The sequence below is a fragment of the Zootoca vivipara genome, chromosome 8 (genome assembly GCF_965207765.1).
Source record: "Zootoca vivipara chromosome 8, rZooViv2.hap1.1, whole genome shotgun sequence".
Classification (NCBI taxonomy): domain Eukaryota; kingdom Metazoa; phylum Chordata; class Lepidosauria; order Squamata; family Lacertidae; genus Zootoca; species Zootoca vivipara.
The window spans coordinates 31830542-31845027 of NC_142591.1; the positions used below are offsets into that span (position 1 = coordinate 31830542).

Genomic DNA, 14486 nt, shown 5'->3' on the forward strand with positions numbered 1-14486 from the left:
ATCCCCCGGGGAGTCCTTCCCCAACAGCTCAATCCATCCTTGAATCAATCTAGAAATCAGTTATCCAAGCTTTCAAGAGTGCCGCCTCTGGAAAGGAGCTAACATGAGTTGCCCATTGGGCTCACTCTTATTTTAGCACTGCTTGCTAATTCGCCACATGGCAGCATGAGGCCTACGGAGTTGCTGGGCAACTGCTACCTGATATCCCTTAACTTTTATGGGACATTTGGATATAACAGCAAGGATCACGGGGCTCCCTTCCCACTTCCATTCACCTCCTGGAAGTAACTCAGTGGAAATCTGGGGCTTTTGGCTCCAGCTCCTGGGACTAACAAAAACCCCATGATCGATGTTAACAGGGTTAGACCCACGTCATTAATCTTTCTGGCATTTCTCTGACAAACAGGAATATACTGTCCCTAGCACTGCAGTTAAGAATCCTGAGGTGTTTTTGAAACTTCATTCCACGAATATTTATTACTGAATGGTTCTCTTAATGCTGTAACTCCTTGCTCTGACACCAGTGGAGGGCCGTTATGTTGAAAATTATTTAAGGGTAGGGGAATGTTGAGCAACTGGGTAAGAAAAGAAAAGAAAAACAGCTTCAGGATTTATGGATAAAGTTTAAACCAGGTGCCATTTTGAAAAAGGAATGTTACATCCTCTCCAACATTTCCCCAATGAAAATAGGGATGTCCTATTCTATCCCTGTCAACATTTCTCAGGTGAAAATCGGAAACTCCTATTGATTATAAAGATGTTTAAATCAGCAGCTGATACAGTGTTTCCCTTTTCATGGAAAGGCTCCCAAACCCCTAAACTGATATGTACCAGCAAGCGAGTCCAAAAGCTGTCCATTAGGTAGGAGCCCCAGACTCTGAGCTCTCATTTTGAAAAAGGAAGCCTCTAGCCCTCCTAGGTAGAAAGTTACGCAGCAAAATGTGCTGTTCCCTTCTAAGGCCCCATCTGCACGACAGCTTTAAAGCAGTATCATACCACCACTATAAACAGCCATGGCTTCTCCCAAAGAATGGCAAATGCAAAATGTGGAAACTTTGCAAAGAGGTTTGGGCATGACTTCTGCTGCGTTCAGGCACCCCTTAAGAATTCACTATATACTTAACTTAAAGTACAGTGGCACTTTCTCCTAGGTAAGTGGGTACGGGATGGTAGCCTAGGCTCTGGTTTAGGATCACTGGGGAAAACAGGGTTATTGAGCCTTTAGCAGCTGTATGGCAGGCAGCAATTCAACAGGTTAAGCCTTTTCTAGTATGGAGATACAATTATGGGAAAAGCTTCACCATGACAGCACTCTAACTCTGTGTTATGCCATGCCCCCCAGGTTGTGCTATGCCACGCCCCCATGGCAGCCATGTTGTGACTGGCACCCATCACACTCTCTCAGACATGAGTTTTAAAAGGTTGGCGACCCCTGCATTAGTTAAACTGAGTTCCTTGCCTCAGGTGGTGGTCACAGCAGTTGATTAGCCCCTCCCCCACTTGCCACAGCCCTCCACTTGCTTGCCACAGCCACCGTCATCCTCCTGCCCCTTGAGGGGCTCTCCAGAGTGCCTGACTGCCCCATCCCTGGCTCCGGGGAAGCACTAGCTCCCAACTGGATATAATTTCAAAATCCATGGGATCTAAGAACAGAAGGCGTAATTCCAAGGCTGTCCTCGGAATTTTCCTAGAAGGAAAATGGCAAGAATGAAAAAAGGAGAGCAGGAATATAAGAATGGGGAACCAACAACACTTGCATCACATGGTACTAATGGACCCCTTGCTAGGTAAAAGTACTACATTTTTGAAGAGCCAGCTAACAGCAATCAAGCTTTGAAGAAAACCTTAAAGAAATGAAATCTTGGGGGTGGGGGAGGTGATGAAAAATCTCCAACATCATTTACTCCGGAGTATCGTCTTTATCAAAACATACTAAGGGAAACAAATGGGACTTAATGCTTAATGGATCCCCGAGTTTGCTTTACACTGAATATGTCAGTATTTTTCTTCTTCATTGTAAACATGATTTGCAGAAACAGGGCTTAAATGCAAAGCACAATAATGGGAACAGCTTTTCTTCACGCTGGTCCCATTGTTAAGTCCACATTAAGTGTGAGGTTCTCAGCTCACAGACATAAGCAAGCCTTATAAATGGTTTTTTTAAATAAAAAAACCAACCACAAAAAAAACCTTGAGTGGAATGTTTGATTAAAATTTATTATAATAATGTCATGAAAATTTATAGACTCTGGCTCAGAGATCCACTCAACCAGTCTTTATTATAATGGAGGATATAAAAAAGTTTATAAAATTAGAGCAACTTCACCTCTTTTATTATCTTTCAATCTCTGGGGCTTTGGGCTGATTCAGACAGAATATGACTACATTCCCAGTAGTGATGTATGGAAGTGAGAGCTGGACCATAAAGAAGGCTGATCGCCGAAGAATTGATGCTTTTGAATTATGGTGCTGGAGGAGACTCTTGAGAGTCCCATGGACTGCAAGAAGATCAAGCCTATCCATTCTGAAGGAAATCAGCCCTGAGTGCTCACTGGAAGGACAGATCGTGAAGCTGAGGCTCCAATACTTTGGCCATCTCATGAGAAGAGAAGACTCCTTGGAAAAGACCCTGATGTTGGGAAAGATTGAGGGCACAAGGAGAAGGGGACGACAGAGGACGAGATGGTTGGACAGTGTTCTCGAAGCTACGAACATGAGTTTGACCAAACTGCGGGAGGCAGTGGAAGACAGGAATGCCTGGCGTGCTCTGGTCCATGGGGTCACGAAGAGTCGGACACGACTAAACGACTAAACAACAACAACAAATGACTAGATGCCATGAAAATTAGTCTTCTAGATGCTCCACGTTGCACATATCCACCTCCCCTTTACAACAACTCCTTTCCTGGTTTGGGGGTGTTTGTCTTCCAATCCAAGATAGACAACCATAGTTTGAACTTGGCTTCCAGCCCTGGTTTTAAGGGTTCGGATGAAGCAACAAACTATGGCTTGTCTCAGACTAGGAAAGAAGGAGGGAAGTATCTGGCTGCAGAAGATGAAGGAGGACTGTGTGGGCCCCTGAAGGCTTGCTCTTATTATGCAAATCAATGGTTTGGCTTTTTATCTCATCCAGCCCTTACCACTGCTGCTGCTGCTGCTGCTGCTGCTACTACTACTACTACATGGCACACAAAAATTCAACAGGTAAAACTTGCTCCCTTTTGTTTAGTTTCAGCACCAAGAAAAGGAGCATGCAATCTGCATAAACTGCCATTATGTTTGTCATTATGACGCGAGTTATGGGGAAGACTAATACGCTACGTGCTTGCCAAAGACAAGAAATGAGTAAATTTACTTCAGCAAACTGGGAAGAGGGCTGGCCATATGCTCCATTTGTATAAATTGATTGCATGCCACCGACTTCAGTGGAAGAAAGCCAGTTTCCACATACATTTTCAACTAGAATTTGGCACACAACACTCCTGCTATAAAATATCAAGAACGGTCGGAGCTGTCTCTGTCTTGGTTTTCGGTGGTGGTGGGGGAATTCTATGAGATGAGCTGCTTTGGTGGCAGGCAAGTATGTCCAATTAGACATAGGGCCAGACATCATAAACCCCAATGTTGTTCCTGTGTTGCAAGCAAACCAGAGACGTTACACAGCTCAAGACCATGCAAGGAAGCTGGCATTGCCCCTCTTTTGCTGGATGCAGCACAAAATTGAAAAAACCCTTATGAAGCCCCAAAATGACTAGGACGGGACCTAACACACGTACCATTCTAAAGTCCATTAGAACATTCCTATATCCCTGATATATTGTAATAAACATTTACTGTACGCTTGCAAAAGGCAAACAGCAGGGGAAACACCAGCTGATTCTTCTCAGCTATTGAGTGTCCCACATAGGATTGAGGTTTTTCCTGCCGTATATATCCATGAAATCCTCTTTTTAAATTTAATATTGGGGAGGGGCAGGTTAATAAAGGCAAACCCCAGCAAATTAAACTCTCCAATCATGGAGCTTCACAGTTAAAGCCAGGTCTCGGTGGAATAAATCTAATTTCTGAGAAAGATCTTACAATAAATATATGTGTAGCATTGCCTCATTGATCTAAATGGCTTGGCAGACACCAAAAACATTTGATTAGTCTCGGCATTCAAGTAAACAGCTGTGGTATTTACACATAATTAAACTGACACAGGGCAAGATTACGTAGATTGATATAGCGAGGCCTAAGCGTTTCAGGTTAACTGAGATCTGGGTAATCAAATCATCATTGTAATTATAGGGTCTGATATATTGCAGGAGCACAGAGAGGAGAAAGAGAGTGAGTTCTTTATCTCCATGTTCACTTTGTTGGATTGCTCAAAAACAAGAGAGATCCCATATTACCTTGTGTGTAACTCTCCAAAGGAAAGGCTTGGCTTTGCACATACAAGTCGGCCTTTTGCTTCAAACTGTCAAAGTGCAATCCCATGTATATTAACAAAGAACTATGTCTCATTCTATCCAATATGCCCAGGTAAGCACGTACAGGATTGTAGCCACAGTGAATTAGGGCTCAATCTTATACACAGGAACCTGGCATAAATTAAGCTAGTGTAAATTAACCTGGGATGACATGATACCGGATACAAACCCTACTTTGGTCAGCTACTGCTGCTACTCTAAGCCTGACAGTTTGTGGGAGACAAAACAAGAGTTCTTTACAACAAAAAATACTAAGGTCATCATCCCTGACCACTGACCATGCTGGCTACAGCTTGCAAGGAGTGGTAGACCCCAATATCTGGAAGGCACTGCATTGGCTATCCCTGGTTCAAATGCTTCAGGTTGAAATCATACATGCCATGAAGTTGTGTGCCTGTTTTCTGCAACTTTTTCAAACTACCAAAAACAGCTGCAAAGGCTACAATCTTCAATGAAGGACTGGCAGGAGGCACAATTATTTGCCCTCCTATCATTTCCCCCGCTCAAAATAATTTCCTCTGCTAACTACCTCCCCCCCCCCCCCCCCGTTGGAGGCAAAGTGTGAATAAAAATGCAAGCATTCATGAAAACAACATGCAAGAGTACATTGTGGTAGGTAAAATTGTTAGCAACATGTGATTGCGTATATTAGGCAACACTACATAAGAATAATTTGGGCAGATGTACACTACAGTGCTGTCAGATTTAAATAAGGCCATAAAAATAAACTTCTAATTAATCCAGAAATATGACAGACTGAATTTAAAACTGAAAAAAAGAGAAAATGAATTGACACGTTTGTCCATCCCTATTGGACGTGGGGAACTGGCTATATATATATTTCATATTCAGCCATTTTTCTTCCCCCACAAACTGTTCGTATGGTTGGTTACTTACATCTTCCCCTAAGCAATGCATTTTGTACCTGTTTTTGGTTGGAGAACCACAGTGCAAAATTCAGAGAAGTGTGAATTTTGATGTATAGCTGCATTGCAGAGTGTTTCAAGAACTGTGAACAAGCTCATCCAAGTTTCTCTCCTAAGTACAACCATTCTTTGCTCTAGTTTTCAGCCTCCTGTGGCTGCCTTTGGTTTGAAAATTAAAATTAAGAAGTCGAAAGAAACTTACCCAACCTTTTGCCTCATTTAGCTGCAACCTCAGAAAGGACCTGGACTAATTTTTTTCCTAAATACATACATACACAAACACACTCCTATTTTCTTCTTCGTAGGAAAGATTCAAATAGGTCCTTTATTGCAGAATAGCCTGCAGGAATAAGGTGGTGGTGTGTTAGGAACTTAAAAGCGGGAGCCGAGGCTGGAAATATTTGAGGCACTGTAAGTGATATTCAGATTTTAAATGGCAAAGAAGCACATTGTCGCTTTCTATCTAGAGTTTCAACCGATCAGTTGTCCTAAATAAATATCTGTAAATTTTAACTGAGGCATTAAAATGCTGCTGAGCAAAGTAGGCACACAAAAGCTAGGGAAATTTTCCAAATGATAAAGATATTGTACAGGATTCTATACCAGGGGCGGGTAAGTTACATACAGCTGGCACTCAGTTTAAAAAAAGGGGGAGGGGGGGAAAGGAGAAGACAAAAAGCGGAGAAGGGAAATGCAAAGCACCAAAAGTGTTGGGAGGATGTGTGCCTTACATTGCTCTCATGTTGTTTTCGGGAAGAAGCGGAATTTCCAAAACTTTGGTGTTGGAAAGTATGGTTTCGTGGCTGGTTGTGGAGACGGTCTTCCCGGTGATCCGGTGAACCTGGTAGAAGGCATGGGGTCTCAGCAGGCGGTCGTCTGCAGTCCCGATGAACAGCTGTAGCGTGAGCGGTTCACTTTCTAAGTAACCGTGTAGCTGGCAGGAGAACAGAAAGAACTCTGCATAAGCACCGTACACATAAACTGCAAGGAATCTATTAAATTTTTATATGCAAGGGAGTCTTAATTTAAGGAGAAAACTTGTGACAGGTGCTAAGTGTTAAGCTCTCCTCCCCCCCTCCCCCCACACCTACACATACTCCTTTTTTTGTGGTAACATAATATAGGGACAATAAAAAGGTACACTCCGGGAATGTATCATTATTGTAGATGACTTAAGGCACTGCAGTCAGACTTTGAGCAGCACAGATGCATACATTTCATGGGACCATTTTCGACAGAAAACAGGTTAGCAACGCCGAGAGTCTCTGTCGCTCCGGAAAAGCAAATAGGTAGCAGGAGGGTGAAAACCAGGAGGGTTAAGTTTCATCACTTTTGCTGTCAATATTGTGTGTTGGCGTAGAGAAGGCACCCTCAAAGGAGGCAGCATAATATGCCTAAGTACTCGCACAGAAATGGGGGCAAGGGAGAGAGAGAGAATCCAAATAGCTGGAGAGGTCATGTGGGCATCACAGTTTAAGGAGTCTGAGCAACTAGGTTCTTTCCAGCCCCTGGTACTGAGGCCTCCTTCACGATAAGTGAGCATATTTGTAGAATGGTTTTTTTATAGCGTGCCTAGGCTGAAGCCTAAGATACATATTCTATAAGCACACAGCATATACAGAGTGATGTCAAGAGAAGCAGTTTTGGCTCATCTCCTGCTGCTCTGGCACACCTGATTCATCAGAGAAAGAGAGGGGAGGAGGGGTTCAGACTGTAGTAGTTTGTGTAGTGGTGACATACAAGATGCTGAAATATAACAAATCAAATCAGCGGATTGGAAGAGGCAGGGAAGGGGGGGGGGGAAACCTCAAGTTAAGTAGTTCAATCTGCGCTAGTGTCTGGCTACCTCTTGGCAAGCTGCACACCAGGCAGAGCTTCTGATGTGCACACCACTAAAACTCTGCCAAAGGGAGCCCTTCTGCCGCACGCAAGGCCCATTATATCTGGCACAATTGGCCTTCCTTCTGTGTATGTTTGTGAAATGCCTTAGCTAGCAAAAAACAAAAGGAGAGGGGGGGTCACAAAATGTGCTGTTAAAGCTAAATGAAAGATAAGGAGTGATAGTTTTTGTCTCAATCTGATAAACTCATTTAAACAGTGGGAATACAGCTTGGTATGTGGGGTAGAAGTAATGTCTGGGAGTGCCTTGCTGGGAAGCACTGAGACTGCTCCAGAGGAAAGTGTCTCAGAAGCCCCTCTGCTGGCACAGAGTCCACCAGACTGTCCTTGCTAGCCAAGACAAAATAGCTAGTGCACAAAGGAGGGGTGATAGTGCTGAAAAGCAAGCCATTACTACAACTCTGTGTCTGAAGCATGCAAAAAAGACTAGCAGCACAGACCAGGGTGCATCATATTATTTTCTCCTTTTCTGGACTTTGCATGTATGTTCTTTAGAAAGAGCTAGGTGGACCTTCTGAAACCTGTGTGAGACCCAGCCTCAGTGTTTTCAAGAAATGTTTTGTCACTGATGGCATATTGCTGCATGGAGATTGCAGATATTGAGAAAGGATCACCAAATAAAAGCCTCCCGACTGCTTTGCCGGCTTTTTTCATGCTGAAAGTCATGAGACTGATAGGAAGGGGTGGGGGGGACATTTGGTCATTGGTTCCTTTTTTATGAAATGCTACATCAGGCGCCTTCAGCCCTACCTCAGAAGTACAGTGGTACCTCTACTTACGAATAACTCTACTTACGAATGTTTCTACTTACGAATGGAGCTGCGTCCGCCATCTTGGATGCGGTTTGGATAGGATTTTTTCTACTTACGAGTTTTTAGATAGGGTTGCTTTTACTTACGAATTTTTTCTCTCAATGCATTCCTATGGGATTCGACTTACAAATTTTTTCGACTTACGAATGTGCATTCGGAACGCATTAAATTCGTAAGTAGAGGTACCACTGTAATGTGAGCCAAATGTGTTCAGTACACCCGATGGATATGGAAGGAGACTGAAAAGCTGCTCACTGGTTCAGCTCTCCCCTGTGACCAAATCATGGCATGGCAATGTCTGTTTCTGTTAGTTAAAAGGTTCACAGGAAAAGTTTCCACTGATGGCTAAAAGAAAAAAAATATGGGAAGGGAAGGGAAGAGTTATACTAGTGTATAACAAATAATTTTTGCTCATCTAGGCTGGGTTGGGATTCATTAGAACAGCAGCACCTATTTTGTCAACTACAGCAGGAATTTTCAGGAAGCAGGTGCAGCCCAAGATATTTTGCAGCCTGAGGCAAAGGACAAGATGGCACCCCATCCATTCCACCTGCAGAAGCCAACCAGCCTGTCAACTGACATTTACTCCAACACTAGCAGCAGTGCCCTCCTCTACCCCTAAGGGCAGCAGGGTAGTTTAGAGGGTGCAGGGTAGGGAGTGCATGTTCTGTCCTTAACATCTGCCACCATAGCCAACAGCATCTGCCTCCTGATGTGGCCACCTCATTTTGCTAATGGTAGGACTGGCCCTGTTGGGAGGTCATCAGAAATCTCAGATGGTACATACAAAATGGGTGTGTAGCTTGAGCTGGTGTCTTGTTTACAGCTTATTTGCATTACTGCAGCCAAACAAGGAAGCTACAAGTAGACTGTTTTGTCTGTGCCAGATTTTTCTGTCAGCGTCACCCTGCTAATGGATGGGACTTGGTAGCTTCATTCCTCTTGAAATGATTTGCATATCAACGCTTAAGTGGGAAGTTACCTTATCTGGAAGCAGGCATTAACTTATTATGGGAAAGACTGAAGTGAAAGCATTATTGGTTTAATTAACTTCTGCAAACCTCGTGGAACATGGCGTCCAGCCAAGCATTACACTTATAGGATAAAAGGAGTCCTGAGATTTCATCAAAGTCTCGCTCTAGACAGGTGTCTTGGTCTATATATGCTAACTCAACTCAAAAGCTAGTAGCAGGACCTAACACCTTGCTTCTGATTTGCTGCCTGGAGGAGTTGTGATCAGCGGTTCTAGGATGCAAAGTTACATTTTCTGAAAAAGATTTATAGCACTGATCCACATGTAGGTTAAAAAGATTATCTTTACACTCTGAGGCACAACTTGGAGGTCTCACCATCACCTTGCTTCACTTCACTTTGCAGTTTGTGGTGGAATCCAGAGTAATTATTGAGACAACACCATTACATCACAATTACATCACCTGCTATTGATAGTTGGCCTACTTACATCACAAAAAGCAGCAGGGCACTGAAAACCCACTTTGCCCTATGACAGCGATCAATTCCAAACTGATATGTGTCTCCCACCAGGACCAAAGACAAGCAGGCAGATACTGCCCCTGATTTTCACACCTATGGTACCAATAACTTGATCAGAATTTCATGTAAGGCAAGTGGGGCAACTGTTTGGTTCTGCCACAGCAGTCAGTGCCTAACATATTTTCACCAGCACAATGGAATGACAGTATGAAGGAATGGAGTCTTTTCCAGGGTCCTTAGGGCACCATGACTGATAATGCAAGAGGCTTTGGTCCTACATGGGACTTTCCCCGCCAATAACAATTCAGTGTTGCCAATGGCTGCAGATGTCCGGCACAATGCTGGTTTCCACCACAGAAGCAAAGGCATTATGCACCAGTGATGAAGTCCTGTGGAATAGTCCAGTAGCTATTCCTGGATTCCTGCTGCCTTTGCACTGCAGTGCAGAATACTGAGCAGTTAAACTGTTAAGTTCTCGCCTAAGAAAACTGCAGCAATTTACGGACGCATTTTTCTCAGACGTTTGTTGCCACGCTCCCTCTCATTCTGCTTGTTTTGAATTTGAAAACAGATATTGCAATTCCTCAGGGTGATTATTCAAGCCAGATGTTTGCTGACAAATGTATCGTGTACTTAGTCATCCACTTATGTCAGGTCCAGACAAGAGGAAAATAAGCAAGTTGAATAAAACTGCGCACACACACACACACATCAACATTTTGCGTCTCTTTGTGATGGACAGTTCTTACTGCAAACACAAACCATATATCCCCTTCTAACACGCACTGTGCAGGGGACAGCCTGGGTCAAAACTTAGGGTCTAGCCCCCAATACAAAAACTCAGATGTTGCTGTCCCAAAGCTGTTATTTCCTTTTCAATTCCATCAATTGAATTGCATTATTTGCTGTTTACATTATGTCACCCAACCCTCACTATGCCATCCACGGCAATAAAACATGATGCAAGGATTAACATTTTGAAAGGACATATTCAGTGCTTGCCTAATTTTAGATCATGCACCTATTTCCATTAGCTATGGGACAGATGTAGCCGTACCAGCTTTTTAAAAAGTAGACAGAATGGAGTCAACTTTTGCTCCGGAAGGGCCATCTACACAAAACAGTTTGTGTCTTGCTAAATATTTGAAGTTGTATTTTACAGAGTTGCTGTAGGTCAAAGTTTGGACCAAGGAAATGGAGCTGCTTCTCTCTGCTCCCTGTCAGCTGGACACAGGCAGGTAAAGAAACAGATATGCATTTTAACTGTAAAAACAGGAAGGGGGAAATTAGCATTCCAAATTATTAGGAAAAAATGTGCATACACACACACATGCACATGTGCATATTTTCCACGCATGCTCTGGAATACTGTTCCTGGCTGGCAGCATGGGGACCATGTGTCACAGACCCTATTTTTATCCTTTTCTTTCTGTAACTTGGTCCCAAGGCTAAAGTGCCACCGTCAGCCCCTCTGCAACTGAACACTACTGACACAGAACATTCTTGACAACTTCAGGACAAGAATTAAAGGATGCATTTTTGTGGATGCAGTTTTTAAAATATATATGTCTAACAATATATGGCTCTGTCAAATCTGTGCTGATAAACATTACTGCAAAAAAAAAATCAAGCAAAAAAAAACAGTATTTGGCTTTTCTTCCCTCACCAGAGCTCTTCTTGTCATAGGTGGAATATCAGTACAACCTATGCTCAACCATAGACGACATTTAGCATTGCACTGTATGTCTAAGTACCACAGAATTTCAACGGGGCTTACATGCAGGTAAGTGTGCATCAGATTGCAAATAAAGCTTTCCAAATGTAAAGACACCCATAGATGATTTATCTCCATTAGAAAGAGAGATGAAAAAAAACCCACCTTTCCTGGAGGATCTTAAGAAATTTCTCTCACTGTACTGTGAAGCCACAGGCCAAACTCTGCAACTCAAATGAATATGCCTAATCCCCAAAATATCTTAAATCCCAGTGAAAGGAAGAATTAGATACAGGCCTGGTTAGCCATTCATTTTATTATGCAATCCAATAATTGACAATGCAAAGCAGAGATGATGATATTTCGTAGATAAGGGAAGCCCATCCATAGGTCAAATTGGTAATACCCTGAGCCTCAGTCCTTCAGTGTACACTGTTTGGACAATTGCTGGGCACTCCTACTATTTGTGAGTTCTTCAGTGCAACTCTCTGCAGTTGTCTCAGCAAACCTGTGCTTTTTAATCATTCTACCTTCTAAATGTTCCATTTACTTGTTCACCTCTGACCTCATTTCTACTCAAAGAGGGACAAGCCTAGCAAGGCTTTGGATATGGCAGTTACACCATCTTCAAGTGCCCCCCGCCAAAAAAAAAAATTATAATTGCAAGTTTACTCAATTCAGTCACGTCCTGCCTGGGAAAGAGGAATGCAAAATCATTTCTCAGTTGAGAGTAAACCTGACTACTCCACATGCTAGGCTGGGGATTTGGGGCAGTACCCCATCCAAATCAAAATAAGATAATCCTCTCTCCATACATCTTCTTAAGCCTCAAATGAAGTTGGGCAGTGAGCTGAAGCCCAGAGGAACAGGTACTGCACAACCTCCCTCCCTTGAAATTAACAGGAACCCCACAAGACAATGTGAGCCTGAACAACTCCTGTGGGTCACATGCAAGAGACATTTCCACTGTGGAAAAGTCAGAGGAACTTCTGGGAAGTGAAGAACATTTCCCGGATTGCTACCCCTTATAAAGGGAAGAAGAATTTATTGGTGGCTGGTGTCCATGAGGACCAGCAGAGCAGAAGGTAAGGGGAGCCAGTGACAGGCAGAGACAAAGGAGGAGGAAGCTAACAGGCAGGTCCACCCCCTGCTTGGATTGCAAGTAAGAAGGTGGGCAGACAGGTGATGGCTGGGAGCGAAATAAAGTTGGTTAGGAGGTGCCCTATACACTCTATGACACACAGTGCAATGGAAAGAGAAATATGGTGGATTTTGGACAAACCTAGTTAAAAAGAACACACACACCCTCCAACAAAAACTATCTCTCTGCTCTCCTAATAGCACAGGCCTGAACAACAAAACTTCAGGCACCAATCCTGAAATAAAAATATAATTGGGGTAGATTTTTTTTATGGCAGGAACTGAGGCAACAGAATGGGGATTATTAGATTCTCTCACCACTGAACTATCCAGAAAGTGAGTGCTTCCGCCAACAACCCCCCCCCCCCAAAAAGACTCGTGTTAAATTATACTGTTTCACATGGCTTTTTTGTCAATTTAAATAAAAATGAAATATGATCTGCATTAAAAAATATATGAGCAAGGAGGCTCATATCTTGTATCCACTTCCTTATGCAATGCTATAAAGCAAATGTGCATTGTCTCCCAAACAGTCTAGCTTTGTGTTAGTCCGCAACTATAATCTGGATTATTTAATACAGTTTCTTAATATAGTTCTCTCTGTGATGTGAGAAAGGGTAAGGCAGTCTACATCCATGTATGTGTATGTGTGCCTGCTCACACACTTACAACATGTCTATCTGTATATATCATATATATCCATGTAGGAAAGGGTTGTCTGTTCCTAGCTGGAAGTTTGTACGAGAATATTATTCATTTTGATGTGACTATGCTGTAAGGAATTATTAAATTTATAGTAACAGAGATGTTTTGCACTTAGTGACTAGCTTACCAGGCACTTGGGCACCTGTCCAGAACAGAATGCTATTTACAGCTGCTGTCTTGCATCATGCTCTCTGTCTTTAGGTCTATGCCTTAGCAGAAACATATCTGTTGTTCCAAAACGTCCCCCCCCCCCAAGACAGAATCATGAAGCCACCCCATCACAAACACACACAATTAGATCCATTGAATTGGCACTCAAGTGTTTCTTAAGTCACCTGTGGAAGCATTTTTCTTGAACAAGACTAACTAAATTTCAGACTGTAGAAACCTCCTTTCTGCAAAATGGCATTTTGGCACTATTTTAGGATATCTATTATCTCTTTTTTTTCCTTCTTCAGACAGTCCCTTAAGAGGAAAGAGATATTGTAGAGTTGGAATGTGATGCAGTCCACACTCCTACCGTACCTGAAGAAGCTTGGTGTACCGGGAGAAGTTTGACAGCTTAATCCAGACACCCCCAAACTGCGACTCTCCAGATGTTTTGGCCTACAACTCCCATGATCCCTAGCTAACAGGACCAGTGGTCGGGGATGATGGGAACTGTAGTCCAAAACATCTGGAGGGCCAAAGTTTGAGGATGGCTGGCTTAATCCATTAATTGACAGATTGACCCAGTTTGACAGAAGCGCTTGAGCTGAAGCCCTTCCGTAAAACTGGCTTCTGGATCAGGGCCAAAAGATTCCATAGTTGAGTCAAGACGTTCTGGTTGAACATTACAGAAAACTCTATATGCTGCACTTTCTTTATCACGTGTGCAGAGTACTAGTGAGAAGGAATAGGGGGAGGGGAACAGGCTTCACGGAGGGATTAATGAACAGTGGTTAATGAATGGGACTTTAAATGGTTAGTGGATAGTTCAGCAGACTGCATTTCCTACCACAAATAATACTTTAGATACTTGTTTGTACCAGAAGATCTGCTTTAGTTTTTTAACAAGCAGGAGCCCTGTGACACCTTAAAGGCTAACTTTATTTTAGCAGCCTTCTCCATCAGCCTCAACCAGTGTGTTGGCATGTTGGGGGAAATGGGAGTTGTATTCCAAAACATCTAGAGGATTCCATGTTGAGGAAATCTGTATTGTGGGCTGAGCCTTCATGGACTAGAGTCCACTTCATCAGGCGTATCTGATGATCACTGTAGTCTTCCAAGAAACATTACACCACAATACATTTGTTAGCCTTAAAAGTGTCACAAGAATCCTTCC

At 43.0% G+C, this 14486-nt stretch overlaps 1 protein-coding gene across 4 annotated transcripts in view; it reads right to left on the reverse strand.

The window, feature by feature from the left end:
- Positions 1 to 14486, reverse strand: part of NFATC1 (nuclear factor of activated T cells 1) — a 137617-nt gene that overhangs the window by 60421 nt on the left and 62710 nt on the right. For all 4 annotated transcript variants that reach the window (XM_035126467.3, XM_035126469.3, XM_035126468.3 and 1 more), the window contains exon 4: positions 6130 to 6332. In XM_035126467.3, coding sequence (XP_034982358.2) covers positions 6130 to 6332 — 203 coding nt within the window. The remainder of the gene's footprint in view (positions 1 to 6129; positions 6333 to 14486) is intronic.